Source organism: Lipophrys pholis (assembly GCF_963383615.2).
Source record: "Lipophrys pholis genome assembly, chromosome: 1".
Lineage (NCBI taxonomy): Eukaryota > Metazoa > Chordata > Actinopteri > Blenniiformes > Blenniidae > Lipophrys > Lipophrys pholis.
The window spans coordinates 54849838-54873752 of record NC_137635.1 but is presented as its reverse complement, the minus strand read 5'-3'; the positions used below and the strand labels follow the sequence as shown (position 1 = coordinate 54873752).

The following is a 23915-nucleotide window of genomic DNA, read 5'->3' as shown; positions in this document are numbered from 1 at the left end:
CATGTCGTCATGGAAACATGAAATTTCTCATGTCGTCATGGAAACATGAAGCTTCTCATGTCGTCATGGAATCATGGTGTTACCCATGTCGTCATGGAAACATGAAATTTCTCATGTCGTCATGGAAACATGAAGCTTCTCATGTCGTCATGGAAACATGGTGCTCCCCATGTCGTCATGGAAACATGAAATTTCTCATGTCGTCATGGAAACATGAAGCTTCTCATGTCGTCATGGAAACATGGTGCTACCCATGTCGTCATGGAAACATGAAGCTTCTCATGTCGTCATGGAAACATGGTGCTCCCCATGTCGTCATGGAAACATGAAATTTCTCATGTCGTCATGGAAACATGAAGCTTCTCATGTCGTCATGGAAACATGATGCTTCTCATGTCGTCATGGAAACATGATGCTTCTCATGTCGTCATGGAAACATGATGCTTCTCATGTCGTCATGGAAACATGATGCTTCTCATGTCGTCATGGAAACTTGGTGCTCCCCATGTCGTCAGTTGCAGTGCTCAGTAGTCATGGTAGCCATGGAAACATCGTCACACCGGCTGCAAACATTCATCAACACATTGAGCCAAAAACCTTTAAACATGGACATTTTCACCTTTCTAAATAAATAAATACTGTTTTGTAGTGTGAACTGGAATGGAGGGAGAAGACCAGGGATCATCTCCACCCCGATGGAAAGCAGGAACATGAAATCAGAGGAAACCTACAACAAACATTCCTGTTAAACTACTCGGTTAAATGAAAATGTACAACGAGCGAGAGTTAGAGCAACAGTCAAACTTCACATTTTCCAAGAACAAAAATACAAATGATGGATCTCTTTCACAGAAAGAATCCACACACACACACACACACGCACGCACGCACGCACGCACGCACGCACGCACGCACGCACGCACGCACACACACACACACACACACACACACACACACACACACACGATATGGAGGAGGAACATAGAAGCTGCTGTGCATCTGAGGAGGAAAATGTTCCTTTTTAAAAGCATCTTAACACACAGAGCGACTGAGAACACAGAAAATAAGAAAACACATCACCAATATGGTGTTTGTCAATCAGCCAACAGGCTCCAGTTTCAGAAAGCGGCGCGTTGAAACTCCAAGTTTCACCCTGAACTCAGAGCTGAAGACTCAAGAGGGTCGTTCTTCACCAGCGGAGTCGTCACGATCACATTTCTTTATGATCTGACACCAAATAAAACCAAAGGTGGACAGGTAACGTTGATACGCTAAGTTCAGAGTCACCAGCCTGACACGCTAGTCTGGATTGTGGGAGGAAGCCAGAGTACGCAAAGAAACCCAGGGAGAACATGCAATCCCAGCACAGACAGAGTTCACTTCTCTCTACCAGTTTCAGCCTTTGTACTTGTGGGCCACATGGGCCACTCTTTCAATATGTCTGTAATTATTTGACCGAAAAGATGAATGAAGATTGAAGATTGGGCTTCATGGAGAAATGACACTATATAGGGTTTGATTTCTGATTGGCTGCTTGGAGCAACACACTTTTTAAAACCTGAAACCATCCAGGGAGAGAGAGGACAGACTGTCTTCACTCCTGGGACGTCAGTCCAGGTATGGGGACGAGTAGTACTGCTGGAGAACCTTCAGGAAGTGCAGAACTTTTGCAGAATATGAGCCTTTTGAGGATGAATTTCCAAACCCCACAGAGAAAAACTCTGGTCTGCACTCACCCTCTGTGAGGCAGCAGTGCTAACCACTACACACCTGTGCCACCAACACAGCAAAACTGACTAAATCTGAGATTAATTGTCCAGAGAAAAGGAAGGTGACGTCTGAAGCTGAAGATGTTTGAGCCTTACCTCAATACTTTACTATTCTAATTCTCACTGCCGAGGTCTCTCTTGGTTTCCTGTTTGGTTGATGAGGCGACAGTCCGACTAACCTCAGCCTGAGGCTGAGATCAAACACAGAAACATCTGATCTAGTCCGGCTCGTTTTCAGTGTTTCAGATTTCACCTCCTCTGAATTGGACGTGACGGCGGCTTCGACGTGCTTCAGTCTGCAAGAACAGGAGATGAACTGAGAACGCCACAACGCCTCGGAGACAGTATCTCTGATGGTAAACGTGTGGCACGAAGGGTTAAAAAACGAAAGTTTGCTTATGTAAATGTTCATAGTTCACAGTTTGCATGTTCTCCCTGTGCGTCACTGGGTTTTCCCAGGGTGCTCTGGGTTCCTCCAACAGTCCAGCAACGTGAGTTTGTTGTTGATTGGTGACTGTAGGTGTGTGTGTGTCTCTCAGTGTTGGTCACATGACGGACGGCTCACCTGTCCAGGTGGAACCTGCCTTCCTCCAGTCAGCTGGGATCAACAGAACCCTTCCACTGCCCTCCTCTCAGGATAAACTAACCTGGAGTTCTGGCTGGGCCCGTTTTCTGAAACAGACCTGTTCTTCTTTCCTACATCAGCACACGACAGCTTCCTGCTCCAGACGTCACAGTTCATCATGGCGGCGGCCGCTCGGGTCCGCTCAGCTCTTTCTGTTCTGGACTCCGGTCTGTGGCGTTGCAGCGCCGACCCTCAGCGTCCGCGGCCGCCGGGGCCTCGGACTGGCACGCTGCTCGTCCGCCCGCTCCGGTCCGCCCGCTCCGGTCCGCCCGCTCCGGTCCGCCCGCTCCGGTCCGTACAGTTCGGTGAAAACTGAGGTGTCTATTTGCAGGTGTGCACGTCGTAGACCCTCACACACTCCTGGCAGCTGACGTAGCAGCACCAGTGGAAGATGCAGTGACACTTCTCCTTCCTCTTCTCCGTCCGGGTGTTGTGTCCCCGACCGCAGCACAGCAGGTCGCAGCCGTCGATGCCGTGCGACGTCAGGTTGCAGACGCGGTCGCGGGTGCCGAACGAGCCCGTCTCGGGATTCGGGTCGCAGAAATTGGGCGAGCCTTCGTAATAAACCAGGTCCCGCTCCGTCGGCGGTTTGAAGTAGTTGTACTTGGGCCGGAGGGTCTCCACCCAGCCACGGGACTCCTTGTGTTTCTCCACCACCATCTCCGACGCGCTGTCGTACTTGTCCTTCATGTAGTCGCCGATGACCCGGAAGTCGGGCTGCGACCACCAGCAGGTCTTCACCTCGCAGCTGCCCGACAGGCCGTGGCACTTACACTTCAGGAACATTTTGTCGCTGAGAGACTGTGAAGGAAGACGCCTGTTAGCGGAACACGTGACGACGAGACCACCAAACATTCAGAGAACAAACGGTAGAACAAACCGTTCTCCCCGCCTCGTTGTTGTGTCGGTTCATGGCAGAACGGGCGTCCGGCCGGTTCTCCCTCGCGTCGGCAAACTCCCGGGACACCATGCCCCCGAACTCCACGTCCTCGCTGCAGCCGCCCCACTTCCAGCCCTCGCCCGGCGGCCCTTTGTGACGCGTATCGCAGCCGCAGATGGTGGCTGAACCCTCGGCGCAGGCTCGGGTCACCGCGAACGCCACTCCGGCCGATGCGATGGCGTGAACGAAGGCGGACTCCCGAGTGGCTGTGAAGAGAAGAAAACGTACAAAAATCTAAGCACAACGACTGGTAGAAGACACTTCCAAAGACCACTGTCTGTGAACACCATGAACATGATCGTCCGTTGACCACATCTGAAAGATGATCTCCCAGGAATACTTCTTAAAATTACAATCTATGAACATTTCAAAACCATTGTCTGTGACCGCTTCTGAAAATCATTGTCTGGGGACATGTCATAAAGTAACCGTCCTGTTAACACCTCTGAAAACCACCGTTAGTGAACACTTCTATAAACGGTCATCTGTTAATAACAGGGAAAATTGACTGCTTCGATACCATGAACACCTTAGAAACCATTGCTTATGAACACATCGAAAAGCTGTTCATTGCCTGTGAGCAGGTCTAAAAACCACTGCCTGAGAGCACATAAAAAGCCGCCATCGTGTTAACACTTCTGTACCACATGTGAAAAACATTGCCTATGAACATGCCTGGAAACCATTGTCTGTGAACACCTGAAAACTCACCGTCCATGAACACTTCTGAAACCCATCACCTATAAATACCTGGAAAGCCATTGCCTGTGAGCACATTGTCTGTGAGCATTTCTAAAAAAAAAAACATTGTCTGGGAACACGTGAAAAAGTCTCTATCCTGTTTGCACTTCTGTAAACCACCATCTGTGAGCAGTGTCCACATTGTCTGTGAACACATGAACACAATTCAGAGTGAATGAGTGAACAGATTCTACAGCTCACATCCGACCGCGTCTCGTTTCTCCGTCGATACGACGAATTTAAATCATTTCACACTTTTACGTTTTGTCTTTACAGAGCAACATCGTGTGTGTGTGTGTGTGTGTGTGTGTGTGTGTGTGTGTGTGTGTGTGTGTGTGTGTGTGTGTGTGTGTGTGTGTGTGTGTGTGTGTGTGTGTACAATCGTAGTCCTCTTTGTATAACTTGATCAGCAAACAGTGTTGGAGCTCAGACGACATCAAACGCGGCGGTGGGCGCAGCCTGTGTGGGTTCAGACATCAATGGCGGTGTGTGAGCGGCCGGCGAGGCCTCCTGTCTCGCTCAGCATAGCTGCCTGGTGAGTCACGGGGATCAGGATCTTCCACCGAGATGAGAGGAAGAGACGAGCCTGACAGCCCTATAATTAAGAGACTCAATTAAGCTTTTGAAAGGTTAGGAGGCGGCCTCACACCGAGGGGACGACGCTCAGGCGCACAGCTCCGCCGCCACTCATCGCTGGACCACAACGTCCAGGAAACCACAGACTCTCCCCCGGATTTAGTCCCAACCTGGGGACTCGCGAGTCGGACAGACACGAGGGGAGACGGGGTGGGGTCGGGATAGATGGGGGGGCGGCGACGTCACGTGTCCCACTGTCCAACTTTCCGTCCCTGTTTGTGTCCAAACGTTCAGAAACGCAGAAGGTGAGGAGAAGAGAGGAAGACGGGAGGCTGTGAAGGAGAGCGGAGCTCCTCCCTTCCTGCAGGTTGGAACCAGTCGGAGGACTAAAGGGCCTTAGAGACAATGATGCAAGAGAAAAGGTCTGCTGCCGTCCTCCTCCGCCCACCTCATACCGCCGCTGGAGGCGCCGCTCGCCAGCGCCGCCCGGCACCACATCGCCCATCTGCTCCCGTCCTGGTCCGACACGGAATCGTCAGCTCATCAAACACAGACGTGTCTTTTCAGGTTTATAACCCGAGGACTGGAGGGAAAGGTTCCAACTTTAAAAACACACCAGTGGCTCTTCCATCGTCCTCCAGACAACATGATCCATTCCAAGGTCTCCGGTTCTGATCGGACCAAACAGTGTGAAGGAACCAGGGCGTGAACTACGGGGGGGGGGGGGGGGGGGGGTTGTCATTGTCATGTGTAAAATGAGGTCTTTGTTAATGTATCATTGGTGCACGAGGGTGAATCTTCACTTCAGTTCCTTTCCTCACCATTGACGCGTGGGGGCGCTAGTCAAAATAAAACTACCAAGTCCACGAGAATATGGACTGAAAGTCATGACATCACAGAGGAAACTTGGTTCTGATTGGCTCTACTGAGCATGTGCAGAGGAACTAGTTATTACCAGAGAAACCAGAGAAACTCCACAAAGAGCACGGCCTGGAACCAGGAACCATGTCACTGAGCAAAACCAGCTGTTTGGGCCTCCGCCTAAATGATTAATAATGAACTTTCTATCTAGACTATAACTCGCCTTTTTTTCAGCTGGTCACAGGATTAGATGTCAAACTTTAGCGGCACAATCTGGGACTAAAAGTTATTGTATGACAGCATCATGTCGGTTCAACGACACAGTAAAACATCCATGAGTACCGTGTTTTACTGGCAGAGCCAGAAAAATATCGCAGAAAAGAAAACTGTGTAAAAAAAAAAAAAAAAAAGATAAAATGTGTAGTACTTACATGTGACCAGGAAAAATAAAGATTATCGAGAGATGACTTTTTTTGCCAGATGTGACTTATACTCAAGAAAATACGGTAAAATCACTATTTGAAATTTACCGGGAAACTAACATTTAATCATAATTAACTAATTTTGAAAAAGTGTGGTTATTTAAAATGTAGATTTAAAATCAATAAATAATTGTATCATCATGTTACATTTACTTCACTTTTATCTAAATAAACTGTAATAATTAGACAATAATGATGAAACAAAATTGTTATTGGGAACTTATGAGATATATATGAGAGAGAGAGAGAGAGAGAGAGAGAGAGAGAGAGAGAGAGAGAGAGAGAGAGAGAGAGAGAGAGAGAGAGAGAGAGAGAGAGAAGAGAGAGAGAGAGAGAGAGATATTAGGTTAATTAAGTGACATTTGATGGTTGTTTCCACATGAATTGAGCATAAAAACATGATTTGAGCTTTTAATGAGGACATTAAAGATTAAAGAAACATATTGAACATTTTGTGAAAAACAACCTGGAATTCAATAAACGTGATTTTTACAAACTGATTTATTCGATGTTGCCATAGTTAGACTATATGTTTTGTATTAAACACCATTTCTATTCATTAGCTAATGTTAGACGAGAATCAAATATATGATGTATATAACATATATATATTTATAATAAATAAATCAGGAAGATATCCTGTTTGCTCTTGAAATTCATGTTAATGATACTTAGCAGTTATTGAATAAAAAGGGTAAATTCCCTCTTGTAGGCGAAGCTCGAAGTAAATCCTCCTTCAAAGTGTCTTTTAACTAAAAGTTCTTTTCTTTGTTGGATAGAGCACCTGGAGGTTCACCTGGGATCGCTCCTCACTTCACTGCTTTCTCCGCTGTTCCTCCTCGAGCGGTTGGTGTTTTACCGAGCGACACTTTCCCCTCCAACAAAGCCTTTTCCAGAGGCGGGCGGGCCGAGCGGTCCCTACGACCTGCTGGGGGGCTGAATCCCCTATTGTGCTGCCACTGTCACGCTGCGTTAGCCCCACAATGGCCCCAGATATTTTATATGAAATTTGCCCCGGCGAGTGATTAGTGGGGACCAAGTTAAGTCATAGCAACAGAGAACTATGCATTGGCTGGACCCGCTTGTCGGCAGACAGGGAAATCCCCATTCACATGCTTTAATAAAACAATCTAAAGGGCGTGTGAATGGGGAAAAGCACTTTTTCTCCTGCTTAATCTCATGGTTGCGGAGATATTGTGCTGTGAGCGGCGCCCAGCGGGGGGCGGGGCTAAGGTCCCCCCATCAACTCCATTTACCACAGCGCTTCTTTCTCTGGGGCGCAGAGTTAATGATATACCGGAGCGCCGGCTTCCCTCCCCCAGCATGCTCAGACGTACGTCTCATGAAAGGCCAGGCCGCTAAAAACTCATCCTGAACAGTTACACTTTCTCATCCCGGGGTCAGAGGTCGTCACCCACATCCCCTGACCTTTAGGCTCATTTAGAGGCCGTATTTCCTCCCACAAAGCCGAGCGGGCTGAAGGTCAGGTGGGCCGCAAACACATAAAACTCCGCGCCGCGGCACATCCAGAGCAGGAACGTCTGCAGGAACGTCTGCAGGAACGTCTGCAGGAACGCCTGCAGGAACGTCTGCAGGAACGTCTGCAGGAACGTCTGCAGGAACGTCTGCAGGAACACGTCTGCAGGAACGTCTGCAGGAACGCCTGCAGGAACGTCTGCAGGAACACGTCTGCAGGAACGTCTGCAGGAACGTCTGCAGGAACACGTCTGCAGGAACGTCTGCAGGAACGTCTGCAGGAACGCCTGCAGGAACGTCTGCAGGAACGTCTGCAGGAACGCCTGCAGGAACGTCTGCAGGAACGTCTGCAGGAACGTCTGCAGGAACGCCTGCAGGAACACGCCTGCAGGAACGTCTGCAGGAACGCCTGCAGGAACGTCTGCAGGAACGCCTGCAGGAACGTCTGCAGGAACACGTCTGCAGGAACGTCTGCAGGAACGTCTGCAGGAACGTCTGCAGGTCACATCAGGAAGAACATGAAGGAAACAGAAACTGATTCACAGTGAAGCCGTTGATAGAGGGGCTTGTTCCTCGGTTTGATCCGTGTCAACGAGATATCTCCTCCAGGATTGGTCGATTCAACTGCCATCAGCACAAATGGATGTTTTATTGTCCGGGTGGTGTTCTCCTCCCAGAACCTGCAGGGAACACTGATGGACGGAGTTAAGATAACAGCAGCAATGAAGCAAGAGACAAAATGTAAGTAAGGAATCAAATGTATGTCAAGTAACTGCTCTATAATCTGATAGTTGATCCAGATTATAGAGCATCTTCCTCCTCTAACATCCAGATTATAGAGCATCGTCCTCCTCTAACATCAGATTATAGAGCATCTTCATCCTCTAACATCCACATCACAGAGCATCTTCCTCCTCTAACATCAGATTATAGAGCATCTCCTCCCACTAACATCAGATTATAGAGCATCTTCCTCCACCAAAATCAGATTATAGAGCATCTTCATCCTCTAACATCCACATCACAGAGCATCTTCCTCCTCTAACATCAGATTATAGAGCATCTCCTCCCACTAACATCAGATTATAGAGCATCTTCCTCCACCAAAATCAGATTATAGAGCATCTTCATCCTCTAACATCCACATCACAGAGCATCTTCCTCCTCTAACATCAGATTATAGAGCATCTCCCTCCACTAACATCAGATTATAGAGCATCTTCCTCATCTAACATCAGATTATAGAGCATCTTCCCCCACTAACATCAGATCATAGAGCATATTCCTCCTCTAACATCAGATCATAGAGCATCTCCCTCCACTAACATCAGATTATAGAGCATCTCCCTCCACTAACATCGGATTATAGATCATCTCCCTCCTCTAACATCAGATTATAGAGCATCTTCCTCATCTAACATCAGATTATAGAGCATCTTCCTCCACTAACATCAGATTATAGAGCATCTTCCTCCTCTAACATCAGATTATAGAGCATCTTCCTCCACTAACATCAGATTATCGAGCATCTCCAGTCTGATCAGTTCAAACTATCAGTTGATATTTTGTGATCTGACACTTATTTATGTAAAATAACGTGATAATCTGTGTAATCTGAGCCCTTTTCTTTTATACGTTCCATAAGATGAGTTTCCTTTGACTGTAATGGTTTCATGAGAAGAGTGTGTGTGCGTGTCTCGACCTGTACGACCAAAACACCTGTGGAGCGGTGGATGTCCACTCTGCACAGCCGCTCACTGATTTAATCCTGTGACTCGTAAAGCGCAGCCAGATTATACTCATAGCCGGTGTGAAATCCCAGGAATGCGGTGGCGAGCGGCGGGATCGGCCGCTCGCGCCCAGAACACCTGCGCCGCTCTAGCTCACCTTTCATCACAGGCGGATTCCTGCTCTGCGTGTTTTGACACTCTGGTTAATGTAAATTAATGAGCGCTGACGCAGACGTAGCCCGGAGGCCTGCTGACGATGAGGAGTGGAGGGAGGAAGAAGAGGAAGAGCAAGAAGCAGAAGAAGACGAGGAAGAAGAAGACAAAGAAGAAGCAGAAGAAGACGAGGAAGAAGAAGACAAAGAAGAAGCAGAAGAAGACGAGGAAGAAGAAAAATAATAAGAAGAAGAAAACGTCAGCGTCTTTTTTAACCCTTCAGAGGGAAATACTTCTTAACATACTGTCAATCAGAAAGTACATGCAGTACCTGGGAATACTTGGTAACTTGTTTTTATGTTTTCTTCTAAACTAACAAAGATTATGTTTGAGATTATTTATTGATGAATCCACAAAGTCTTTGTAATCTGATAAACTCCATCCATCCATCTCCTCCCTCTTCTCCGTTCCCGGGTGGTGGTGGTGTCAGTCTGAGCACCGTCACCCGGGTCACATTGCACCATTAAGAACCTTCCTGCAGGTGGAGAGCCCACAGGAAGGTGGAGAGCCTACAGAAAGGTGGCGAGCCCACAGGAAGGTGGAGAGCCTACAGAAAGGTGGAGAGCCCACGGGAAGGTGGAGAGCCTACAGAAAGGTGGAGAGCCAACAGGAAGGTGGAGAGCCCACAGAAAGGTGGAGAGCCCACAGGAAGGTGGAGAGCCCACAGGAAGGTGGAGAGCCCACAGAAAGGTGGAGAGCCCACAGGAAGGTGGAGAGCCTACAGAAAGGTGGAGAGCCAACAGGAAGGTGGAGAGCCCACAGGAAGGTGGAGAGCCCACAGGAAGGTGGAGGGCCTACAGAAAGGTGGAGAGCCCACAGGAAGGTGGAGAGCCTACAGAAAGGTGGAGAGCCAACAGGAAGGTGGAGAGCCCACAGAAAGGTGGAGAGCCCACAGGAAGGTGGAGAGCCCACAGGAAGGTGGAGAGCCCACAGGAAGGTGGAGAGCCCACAGGAAGGTGGAGGGCCTACAGGAAGGTGGAGAGCCCACAGGAAGGTGGAGAGCCCACAGGAAGGTGGAGGGCCTACAGGAAGGTGGAGAGCCCACAGGAAGGTGGAGAGCCAACAGGAAGGTGGAGAGCCCACAGGAAGGAGGAGAGCCCACAGAAAGGTGGCGCCCGGTGGGGGACATGAACCCTCTACATTGAGTCTGATGCTCTACCAGCTGATCTGGCCGGGGGACATGGACCCTCTACCTTGAGTCTGATGCTCTACCAGCTGATCTGGCCGGGGGACATGAACCCTCTACCTTGAGTCTGATGCTCTACCAGCTGATCTGGCCGGGGGACATGAACCCTCTACCTTGAGTCTGATGCTCTACCAGCTGATCTGGCCGGGGGACATGAACCCTCTACCTTGAGTCTGATGCTCTACCAGCTGATCTGGCCGGGGGACATGATAAACTGCCACATAAGTTCCAACTGTTTGTTTTCCCTGAATTATCTTTGGTGTGTTTATATATTTATGCTCTATGAAGAGTTTCATCTGATTGATAAAACCCCGTTGGGATCAATGGAAGTTAATTTGCAGTCATTTGAATTGAACTTCTTGAGTCCCGGTGAACTGGGAGAACAAGGAGCCTGACGGGGTTTGTAAAGTTGTGAATGAGTGAGGAGGGCCGGGCACTAAAACTTGTCACCTCGTTTACAGAAGATTGATGTGAACTCGGGGGGGTCGGGGGGGTCGGGGGGGGTCGGGGGTCACCGGGTGCAATTGCTTTTAATAAACTCTTGAGCCACTTGATAGAAGAGACTCGAGCTCGAGTAGGTGGCTAATGATAGGGGTTCTCAATCCCGCCGCTATTGTGGTGCAAAATGACCCCCCACCCCCCTCCACCCCCTCCCTCCCCCCCATCCCCCGTGACCCCCCCCCCCCCCCCCCCCCCCCCCGGCAGCCACTGGGCTTTAGTAAATCATTTTGATTGGATTAAGGTCACTCAGGTTCTTAATAATGTGAGAGGTCAAAGTGGCGGGATTAAGAGTCTTTGTGTGGCGAGTGGCTCAGCGGCTCGCAGGCCTTTGATTGGCCGTAGCAGGAGAGCGCTTCCATTTCATTGGATGTGATTGATGCTGGTGTTTGTCGGAGCGGCGAGGCTGTTGTCTCCGCTGGTGTCAGTTTGTCTGCCATTCAGACGGCGGCGTGTCGGTTTCCTCCCGGGATCAAAGAAAAGAACCAGCACCTTTATTGGATTCAGGGACCGGCGGCCGCCGCCGCCGCCGCGCCGCCACCGCCGCCGACTCACCTTCGGCGTGGAAGTTTGTTTTTACAGAAGCGGATTAAGATGGAGAGCTGGAAGGATGAAAGGATGAGGACCTCGGACAAAAGGAAACGCAGTGAATTGAGTCCACAGATAAAAAGGAGAAAAGGAGTGAATAGAAAATATCCTGTTGGAAAACGGGATGAAAACAAGATGCAGTGATATGCAAATCATCCGAGCCAATATTTACCTGCAAAGAGGCACAAAGGAACAATATCCACTGCTGAAAGTGGGGAAATTCTTTTTTTTTTGTCTCCGGGGCCAGAAACACGTCAGAAACGACGAAACAAAAGCAAACAGCAGGAGGAGCAGGAAAACAAGGGAAGACATCCGAGTCAGCAAGTTTTAAAAAGAGCATCGCAGAGACGCCGGATCATTTAGGAAACCGAGAGACGAGGGTCAAACTCTCCGACTGGAGGAAGAGATTCAAGATGTGTTTGTGAGGAGAAGAGCAATAAGATTCCTGGAGGGTTTGTCTGTCCTGAAGACCGGGACAGAACCCCGGGCTTCAGCTTGAAGTGGTTCAGACTCGTCTCTGGTCAGGTTGGAAGGTATAAAAACACTGGGGGGGGGGGGGGGGGGGGGTCATGTGACGACTGCTGAGGTTCAAGTTCAACGGGTCGGGAAGATGATTGAGTCTGTTGGAGGTTAAAAAAATAAAGTACAACAATTCAACTAGAATCTTCCTGGACTTGCCAAAGAAATGGTGATATTATTAATATTTCTATTGTGGCAGGGAGGGATGTCCAACATGAGGCCCGTGAGCCCAGAGCAGCCGCAGGAAGAAGAAGTTCCCTGGTTTCTGGATTGGCTCTACTGAGCATGTGCAGAACAATCTAGCGGTGGTGAGCAGGACCGGCGTTTCCTCCACCTACACGATGACAGAGTCTCAAACGTTCTCCGAGGCTCCGAAATGCATCGAAAGCTAAAGCTTAGTCGTGACTCAGTCCAAGAGTCAAACAATCTCTTCTTTTTGTCACGAAGTAAACTCCATAAAAACGTGTAGCGACGTCTTTCTGTCCTGAGAAAACCATCGTGAAGGGACCTCCTGCTGCATCTTGTCGGTTCCCTTGTATTTGGAATCAGAAACAGTTTTCTGTCTTGGTTTGTTGTTTCTGACTGCTTCATGTGGTTTTGTGCCGAGCAGAGGCGCCCGGGACTTCAGAGGGAAACACTGCGATCACAGGGGATCCCCGTGTAAAGAAAACTCAAACAAGACCCAACTCACTCCTCGGCAGCGGCTGTGTACATCATTTCATGCATCCCGGCCGCCGGGAGCCCGTTCAGTCTAAAGTCTATTTAAAGAAGGATTTGAATCGGCGGAATGAAAGATGCCCGCGGGGAGCGCGGCTTTTCGAACGCAAATATAAAACAAAGAGAAGACGGGATTGTTAATGGAAGAGTTAATCAGCAGCGAGACACAATAAGTCACTTTTAGTTTTCGGTTTTCTTCAGACTTTCCAAGAAGTTCTCAGGTTGAACCGACTCAATCGTTCCGCTTCCGTCGGTCAAACACCAAACGCCGATCAAATCAACTCATCTTTCTTTCTCGTGGTTCCCCATCCTGGATGGTTTCCTCCACAGTGGTTGTGGAGTGGTGATGTCCCCCCCCCCCCCCCCCCCCCCGGAGGTGGAGGTTGATGTGCAGCAGTGGAAGTGACGGCTGAAGTACTCAGGTGGTAAAAAGTACCCGACTGAAAGAGTTCAGGCAGCTTCTCGTTGCTGCTTCCAGCTTCAGGCTCCAGAACCCCAGAAAGGAACGACTCAATGAGTCTGAAATCTAAAACATCAAATCATCCTGAACCGTCCAAAGGTTCAAGAGCAACTTGAAGAAATCAGATAATAGCTCAAATTTAAATAAACTATGAGTCCAAACCGTCAGATTATCGGTCAGAAACGTCTTGAACGAGTCAGAAATCAATAGATTTGGTCAGAAAGAAAAAAACTGCAGGATTATGAGTTAAATCAGTGCAAACTGTCAGAATACTCAGATTAAAGGTCAAACTTGTTCTCAAGAACGTCCCAAACTTAAGCAGGGAAACACTGAGAGCCGTTTAAAAGAGACTTAAGTTCAGTCTAAAGCCAGAAACAACAGAGATCAAGCAGCTGATCAACAAACCTGATCAATCAACAAAATGATCAATCAAAGCTCATCTCACTAACGGCGTTTGTACAAACAGTCTTCCTCCTCTTGAGATTCTGTCAGAACATCTACAGGCCGTCTTACTTTTGTCATCAATAATAAAGAATCTCCAAACCGCGACTTCGCTCCTGCTCTATTGTGTACCTGCGGACGAAATACCAAAAACTGGTATCGGTATCGGTATCGGTATCGGTATCGGTATCGGTATCGGTATCGGTATCGGTATCGGTATCGGTATCGGTATCGGTATCGGTATCGGTACAGCCCTAATTCAAAGGTTGTTGTTTATTTTAGTTTAATCAGGTCAAAATCAAAGTGAATTGTATTAAAACCAGCTTCAAACCAAATGTTGGAGGTAAAACTCCCCATCAGGACTAACGATCCTCCAGCCGGCCAGAAAGACGGATGAAAAGCAGCCGCGGCCTGACCTTTGTCCAGCACCGGGCCGAAGATGGCCAGGCTGTCGTTGACCGTGGTGCAGTTCCAGCGCCGGCCTCTGAACTGGTGCTGACACTCCTGGATGCCGATCTTCACGCCCTCGGCCACGCTCGGCATGATCTCCACGTAGTTCCGGCAGAAGCGCAGCTGCTTGGGGACGAGACCCGGGATGCTGCCGCAGAGGATCGGCTGAGTCCCCAGAGACGAGTACTGATGGCCGACCGCCAGAGACCTGTGGGGGGGGGGGACATGGTGAGACACTGCTGCTCCTCATGTCTGTATCAGATTAATTACTCCACCTGCTCCACCTGTCTGTATCAGATTAATTACTCCACCTGCTCCTCATATTACACCAACCAGACAACTATGTGTACATTTTGTTTACGGTTTAACATTGGAGATAAAAACATCCAATTGAAGAAACACAAACTATTGACGGGGCAGAAGTTTGGAAAAAAACAACAACAACAACAATTTCCAGCTTTTAACCCAAACCCACCCTGTGTCAGTGTATCCTGATTACTCTCAGCTGATGTACTCGTAAAGACAGACTGCGAGTCTGAGAGGACGAAGTGTCGAACAAAAACACTGACTGCATGTAGGGCTGCACACGCACACACACACACGCACACGCACACGCACACACACACACACACACACACACACACACACACACACACACACACACACACACACACGCACACACACACACACACACGCACACGCACACGCACACGCACACGCACACGCACACGCACACACACACACACACTTGTGTAAATTATACGATCAATAAACGAGGCACTGATTATCAGATTATAGAGCATCTTCCTCCTCTAACATCAGATTATAGAGCATCTTCCTCCTCGTCTTCACAGGCGAGTCAGCAGGAAAAGAAAAGGTATGAATCTGTGCAAAAAATGCAATTTTCATGAATATTTAGAAAATCGACTGAATTAGACAAAATTAACTAACCAAGAAAAACGGGACAACAAAATAACACAAAAGTTTTAAAACACCCAAAAATCTATATAAAAAAAACAAACTATAAGCGACCAGGAAGTCATAAACATGAGTGAAGAGGCAAGAAACCATCAATGTGAAACACAGCAGGAGCAGAACTGTCACCCTGGCCTCCGGACAGCTGATCTCACCTTCACTTTTCCACCAGCAGCAGAAAATAGTGTGATCGAATGGCACTAAAACAACCACAGAAAAATCTAACAACCACAATAAATCACCATAAAGCATCATTAAAGAGACAAAAGTCAACCACAAAGACAAAGACAGCAACAAACACAGAAACACAAAGAGAAATAAAACACGACGCACAACAACAAAACTGGAAGTGATCAAAGAGCCGAAACTAAAATCCTGTCAGGAGACAAAGTCTTGTTCTAAAGACTCGGGAATGAAGGATTGAACCGTGACAATGACCACAACATTACAACCAACCACACTCGTGATCAAAACAGGAACATGTGACCAAAAATCAATAAGGGCGAAACAGAGGAGCTAAAAGGACGACAGGATCAGAACCAGAGAGGAAAACTTCCTCTGAAGTTTAACTTCCAAGCTTCTCCTGAAAAGCAGAGGACGCTTCTTTTGCCCTGAGTGCAGACTGACAGGCTCGTTACACACTGATTACACACACGACGTCAACACAAAGTGGACCAGCGTCCAGCTTCCAGTCTATAAATAGAATCAGATTTGATCAATTACTGAACTGGACTGAATTTGACTTTAAGCTGATTTCTTAAAAACAAAAGTCTAATCAAAGAGAAGAGACGAAACTTTGCGTCACACGTACAAATATGTGTGTATTCAGTCAATCTAAGAATGCACACATCAATATAATCACACACACACACATATCATATAACACAGGTCCACGAGGCCTTCTACTACTGCAGTTCTATAGATTTATAATCTCATCACTGTGAGAACTCATTCAAACATCCCGGATTCTACACGAGACAAACACAAAGGAAGAGAAGTACAACGGACATGAAACCTCGAAAACTAAAGGACCACAAAACAGATTCTACCAACCAGAGACAAAATGATCAACATTAAATGTAAAAGTCCATAAAACTTGAAAATGGGACAAAAACAAAACAACGAAATTGTGAAAGAAAGTTGATTAAAAAAAAAATAACCAGAAAAGCTGAATCAGAAAAAAAAAACTAAAAGTAATAAAAGTAACAAGAAAAACCTTCATGGTGACAGAACTGCAAGTAATAATGTAATAATGAAAATATCCTTAAAAGACATAAAATCACTCAAATCAGACACAAACTAAAAATCGATGTAAATATTCACAAAACTTCTCCAGACGTGACATAAAATACCAAATAGTGACTCGATAATGTAAAAACATTTCAGTGACACAAAACCTGAAGATAAGACCTGATGCGTCGTGGAAAAGTCCAACTTCAAACATAAAGTGTCACAAAACGACCGTAAAACTAAATAAATGTCCAGAAGAATCTGTGAACGAGACGGAAAACAACAGAAATGAGAAAGAAACAGTGAAAATTCCTTCCTGAGGAATCAAAGTGAAGCAAAATGAGAAATTTTAAAAATAAATACAAAGACAAAGTGAAAGAAAGAAAGAAAGAAAACTTCCTCAAAAGAAGGAAAACTAGAAGGAAAAGAACGAGACCAGTGAAGAAGATCAGGCAGAAGGAAATAAAGTAAGAAGCCGAATCTAAATGACTTTTAGTTTTTTTTATTGTTGTTTCTTTCAGGGTTCATATCATGAAGATGTGACGTAGCCGTCAGGCAGCCGGAGGTTCGGCTGCAGCGGCCTGACGGATGCTGACTCGCTCTATTTTTAGCTGCTCTGCCGCTCGGACTCCGGGCCGCGTCGTCTCCATGACTCTTCACTTCCTGCCGAGACGTTCAGACCGACGCTTGGTGTTGAACTCCGCTGAGGAGCTGAGTTCCACGCTGCAGACTTTCCCTCTCGCTCGTCGGAGCTTTAATGCATATTTCAGCAAGTCCCAGCAGGGTGCCGCAGAATTACCACTTTAGCGGAGGCCCCGAGGCCTCGGAGCCGACTTTGACATCAAGAGAGTGTGTTTGGGAAAAGGAATGTGCGGCGAGCTTTCACCTCCAGGTATTTATCTTCTAAGGTGGGGCGGACTGGAGCAGGGGGCGGGGCAGCAGGTGAGGGGGGGGTGGGGGTGGGGGGTGGAGGGGGAGGGGGGCAGCCCGGCTGTGTCACGGCAGGTCGATAGAGAGGCAGACATCAACCTGTCTTTGTGTTCAGGCTGCAAAGGCTACAGATGCTACAGACGCTACAGATGCTACAGATGCTACAAGCGCCACAGATGCTACAGACGCTACAGATGCTACAAGCGCTACAGATGCTACAGACGCTACAGATGCTACAAGCGCTACAGATGCTACAAGCGCTACAGATGCCACCGACGCTACAGATGCTACAAGCGCTACAGATGCTACAAACGCTACAGATGCTACAAGTGTTACAGATGCTACAGATGCTACAGATGCTACAAGCGCTACAGATGCTACAAGCGCTACAGATGCTACAGATGCTACAAGCGCTACAGATGCTACAGATGCTACAAGCGCTACAGATGCTACAAGCGCTACAGATGCTACAGACGCTACAGATGCTACAAGTGCTACAGATGCTACAGATGCTACAAACGCTACAGATGCTACAGATGCTACAAGGGCTACAGATGCTACAGATGCTACAGACGCTACAGACGCTACAGATGCTACAGAGGCCTGACGTCTCGCCGTGCATGCTGCAGCAGCCAGGTGGCGCTGCAGAGCTGTGACGATGGAGCCAAGCTGTGTGGGAACGGACGCCATGTTTGAACTGGGATCAGTTAGCATGAAACTGAAACGAACGAGGCAGAGGAGAAGCCGAGCGTTACGTGAAGACGGCCGAGCCGAGCCGAGCCGAGCCGGGCCGAGCCGAGCCGAGCCGAGCCGAGCCGAGCGCTGACGTCGCTGAGGTTGCGTCATATCTGAGGCCCCGTTACCACGACAACGCCGTTTCATGGAAACACCGTTTTTGTCCAATCAGCCTGAAAAGCTTTTTTTTTTTAAGCATCCAGAGTGATGAAAAGTGAAAACGCAGTGCTGCAGCGCCACCTACAGGCCTGGCATATGCACTACATCGTTTTGAGTAGTTTTCATGGTGAGTTGTGGACGCAGACGTCTCCCGTGTGGACGGGAAACCTTTCAGGAACAACGTGGATTTGCTAATGGAACGTGGTGTTTGGTTGGTCTGCGGGTCAGAATGGTTCAGGAAGACGCGGCGGCGATCGGACGTCTCGTTGGAGTGAAAACACCTCAAACCACGGCGGAGGTTTAACTTCGGCTCGCAGAGTTAATCTATGTAAACGTGAACGTTTCTCACTTCCACTGAGACGCTCAGGTGGATTTCTGGGTTTCATGTGTGGAGTTTAAATGTTCTCCGACAGAACATGTGGAACAGCGACTGCAGTTTCTCTCATCAGGACCTCCAGCTGAGCGTGAAACGACTTCCTCATCAGGAGATGGAACTTTAGTTACTCTAAAGTTACTGTAATGCATCCAATCTACCAACGGCCATACTTTAATCTCTACATTGTTTCATCCATCCATCCATCCATCCATCCATCCATCCATCCATCCATCCATCCATCCATCCATCCATCCTCTCATGTGTTCATGAACCTCGGCAGCCATATTTTTATTCATCCTTCATCCATAAATTCACTCAATTTTTCTCGTCAGTTAAGAATTCCACGTCGTTCATTTCAATCTCAGAAAACAAGAGCAGGAAACAAAAAGAGGGAAAACGTCCCACAGATACGAGCAACATGTGAAACACGAAGCAGGTTGGTGACGATTCCAACGAGATGAGAACCAAACCATTCCAACGAGACGAGAACCAAACCATTCCAACGAGACGAGAACCAAACCATTCCAACGAGACGAGAACCAAACCATTCCAACAAGATGAGATGAGAACCAAACAATTCCAACCAGACGAGAACCAAACCATTCCAACGAGACGAGAACCAAACCAAACCATTCCAACGAGACGAGAACCAAACCATTCCAACCAGACGAGAACCAAACCATTCCAACTAGACGAGAACCAAACCATTCCAACAAGATGAGACGAGAACCAAACCATTCCAACCAGATGAGACGAGAACCAAACCATTCCAACGAGACGAGAACCAAACCATTCCAACAAGATGAGACGAGAACCAAACCATTCCAACGAGACGAGAACCAAACCATTCCAACAAGATGAGACGAGAACCAAACCATTCCAACGAGACGAGAACCAAACCATTCCAACAAGATGAGATGAGAACCAAACAATTCCAACCAGACGAGAACCAAACCATTCCAACGAGACGAGAACCAAACCAAACCATTCCAACGAGATGAGACGAGAACCAAACCATTCCAACAAGATGAGATGAGAACCAAACCATTCCAACCAGACGAGAACCAAACCATTCCAACAAGATGAGACGAGAACCAAACCATTCCAACAAGACGAGAACCAAACCATTCCAACAAGATGAGACGAGAACCAAACCATTCCAACGAGACGAGAACCAAATCAAACCATTCCAACAAGATGAGATGAGAACCAAACCATTCCAACCAGACGAGAACCAAACCATTCCAACAAGATGAGACGAGAACCAAACCATTCCAACGAGACGAGAACCAAATCAAACCATTCCAACCAGACGAGAACCAAACCATTCCAACGAGACGAGAACCAAACCATTCCAACAAGATGAGACGAGAACCAAACCATTCCAACCAGACGAGAACCAAACCATTCCAACAAGATGAGACGAGAACCAAACCATTCCAACAAGACGAGAACCAAACCATTCCAACAAGATGAGACGAGAACCAAACCATTCCAACGAGACGAGAACCAAATCAAACCATTCCAACAAGATGAGACGAGAACCAAACCATTCCAACGAGACGAGAACCAAATCAAACCATTCCAACCAGACGAGAACCAAACCATTCCAACGAGACGAGAACCAAACCATTCCAACAAGATGAGACGAGAACCAAACCATTCCAACGAGACGAGAACCAAACCAGAGTCAAACCATTCCAACCAGACGAGAACCAAACCATTCCAACGAGACGAGAACCAAACCAGAGTCAAACCATTCCAACGAGACGAGAACCAAACGACCCTCAGACTGAACCGTCGTCTGAAGCTCTGCTGCTTCTCACCTCAAATACATCGTCCAGTATATATATGTATATATATAGAGAGAGAGAGAGAGAGAGAGAGAGAGAGAGAGAGAGAGAGAGTAGATCCAGATATAGATATAGTAGAGAGATACAGATATGTATACATATATGTATGTTTATAGTAAACTTCATTCATAAAACAGCAGGACTCCCACAGGAGGGCGTGACAGGAACACGTTCCACCGGAACCGTCAAAGTGAAGAAAAGTGTGAGAAACCAGAAGCGTCACATCAGCCAATCAAAGAGCAGCGAGTCGGATCAGAGCCTCCAGATCCAGCGGCTCGAATACAAACTGCAAATACTGCAAATACTGCAAATACTGCAAATGTGTTGTTATTCTCTATGTTAGAAGAATGTGTGGGAACTTTTGAAAATTAAAATATTCAAAAGTTGGAACATTTAAAAAATTTCAAGTATTGCAAAAATAGAAAATATTAAACAGTTGGGAAATATTTTTTTAAAAAAATCATTAAAAAAGTTGGACAAATTTAAAATGTTGGATAAAATACAAAAATTTAAAAACATCCCAAAGTTAGAGAGCAGAGGTTTAAAGGTTTAGAGGAAACCTGTATTTTTTACAACTCCTGTTTGAATTGAACTGAAAACCATATTAAGTACAAAGTACTCCGAAATACGTGTCAAAGTTTTAGTTCCATTTTAAGTCTTTACAGTTTCATGTACAAACTATAATGTGAATAAAAAGTAGATAAATAAAATAAATATTGTGGATATAAAGCAGAATTTGCGCCACTCTGTAGTTACTGAGGATTTCAAAGAGTACATGGCATACTTCTACTGAAGTATAGGTTAAAGTAAATCATTCATGCATTATTACTTCTTTTAAACCCTTTAGTTTATTATAATACTACAATTGTAGAAAATTGGAAGATAATTGCTGATGTACATTTTCTGTCTCCTGCAGTGACGCTGAGAAATATATACTTCCTGTATGTTATTAAAATGACAAATATATCGTCTATAAATATTTATATAAATTAATCTTTATCATCTGGCCACCCAGGAGAGAAGAAACTCTTAAAAGTACACGGAATGAACTTAATCACAGTAATAAATGAAGTCATTGGTTAAAGAACATATAAAGGTTCAAAGTGGTTCTATTATATGATCATAGGATATATGAACTGATATCATAAGATGAATTATAGGATTTCAGGATATACAGTAATGCAGTTTTAGAGTACAAACGAAAGTTAACTGCTGATTTGCTCCGGCTTTTTGAAACGTTTCTCTCTGTTCAGAAAGTTTCCAATAACTTTTTTTGTTCAGTTTCATTTGAAGACAATTTAAAAGCAATAAAACTCAATAATAAAGAACCATTTGGAGCGTTTTGGTGACTTTAACGTTTGTTTCTAAAGTCATAAGTTACATTTCTGAGCACAATAAAGAGAAAATCAACATTTCTGATCTACGTCTGGATATTTTAAAACTTTTGAAAACTTTTTTAAGTGACTGTATTCGACCGAATTTGCATAAATTTGTTCTAAATACCTATTTAAACGTCTCCTGCTGCGTAATTAAAATATATTTCTGCTTCTGATTCTCAGTATTGATAATCAGATTGATTATTACTGTTCGATTATCAGCGGATTAATCTTCAGCGGTCAATATGTAAAGTTCCTGTGGAGCTGAAGCTGAAGTTTGATTAGAAAACTAATTGGGAAATAAAGTTTTTCATGTTTCATCCATGAACATTTCGCTGGATTTCATCTCGGACCATCTTCCAAGCAAGCGCGCGCGCACGCTCGCGCACGCACGCAGGGTTTTGCGCACCAAGTTTGCACCTGCCGCACTTAAGAAGTTAAAAACCTGCGGAGTGGAAAAGCCGCAAATGTCCGAAGTCTGTGGCTTCAAACTGAGACTGAGACCGATTAGACCTCAGTTTGTTTCCTTTACTGGATTTAAAATAAATAATCTACAAATGAATGAATTTATTTAATCCAGAGTGAAGCTGGAAGAAGTTTATCGCCTTGAATTTAGGCACAAATGTGTGAAAATGAAGGTTTCAAAGTGGCGCAGAGGCGGACCTTCATCCAGATGTGCGCCAGCCTGATTACTCGAAGTCTGAAACGAAGGGAATCGAACTCACCACCAGATCGGGTAGCTCGCCATGACGTGCGTCAGTCCGCACAGCAGCGCGAGACATCCCGCGTGTATCATCCTCGAACTTTGGCCAAACATCTCCCGCACGAGTCCAACATGCGCGCACGCACTGCGTCAAAGTGAGCGATCCCCGGAGCGACGCGCGCGGAGCGGCTCGGACTTGTGCGCCAAAAAAAAAAAAAAAAAAAAAACAACAACCTGAAAACGCGACAGGAAGCGGCGGGACTTCACCTCCTCTCCCGTCTGCGCTCAAATCACTGCGTCTGGACGCAGATGTGCACGTTTTGTGCTCCAGTCCCGTGACGAGCAGCTGCTCCCTCTCAGGACGCGTCCACACTGCGGGATGAGCGCATTTTGCGCAGAGTTGTGGAACGTTCTGGAGGATGCGCTGCGCCGAGCGGGATATCGTGCGGGGTGATGCGGGAGGAGGGAGGGTCTGCGGGCCTTTAAAGACGCGTCGGGACCCCCGCGGGCCGCGTAGCTATAACAACCTGTCCGGATTTCACTCCCCGGCACGAAGCTCCTAAAATGCAGAAATAAATATGTGTGAATTGCCTCCGAGCTTTATTAAGCTGTGCGCCTTTCTGTGCGCCTTTCTGTGCGCTGTCAGGAGGCAGAAAGCCTTTCAGAGCGGCTGATGGGCAGAATGAAAGGAGGGAACCTGATTAGTGGAACGCTTTGTTTCTTCTACATGAGAAATTAAATCTCACTCTTTCACTCTTCATCAAAACTGAAAATCCTCTCAGAAATGTTGGAAAGTAATTAGACGCTTTGAGCGGGAAAATAAAAAATATTAAAACCTTCAGGTCGGTTTTCTTTTTTTTTTCTTTTTTTTCACTGAAATGAGACTTTAGTCGATAAAATTGTTGATTCGAGTAAAAGTTGAACTGCGCCGGTGTGAAGCGGAAAGCTGATCCTGGAGAGGAAGAGGAGGAGGAGGAGGAAGAGGAGGAGGAAGAGGGGGAGGATGAGGAGGAGGAAGGAGAGGAGAAGGGAGAGGTGGTGGAGGATGAAGAAGAAGAGGAAGATGAAGAAGAGGAGGAGGATGAAGAGGAGGAGGAGGAGGAGGACTGAACTCTTCCTCACTGATGCTCATCTTCGGATTGAACTGCACTGATTTAACTGAGTACTTTAAGTATTTGTACTTTGAGTCGGTGTTTCCTCCAGTAGGACGTTTCCTGCCTCCATTTGACATCTTGGTGGCGCTGAGGTCCAGTTTGACCTCTGACCTTCCATCTTTTCTCTCTCTGGGTCAATAATACTCACTAAA

General features: G+C 46.7%; 1 protein-coding gene across 1 annotated transcript; it reads right to left on the bottom strand.

The window, feature by feature from the left end:
* Positions 1-2715: 2715 nt before the first annotated feature.
* wnt3a (wingless-type MMTV integration site family, member 3A) lies at positions 2716-22983 on the bottom strand (the record flags this gene model as incomplete). The annotated part of the gene is made up of 4 exons (XM_080481584.1): positions 22632-22983; positions 14239-14480; positions 3275-3540; positions 2716-3195 (listed from the first exon to the last, which is right to left on the bottom strand). The coding sequence occupies exons 1-4, from the start codon at positions 22721-22723 to the stop codon at positions 2716-2718; spliced, it is 1080 nt and encodes a 359-aa protein (XP_080337710.1). The 5' UTR covers positions 22724-22983.
* Between the last annotated feature and the right edge of the window lie 932 nt (positions 22984-23915).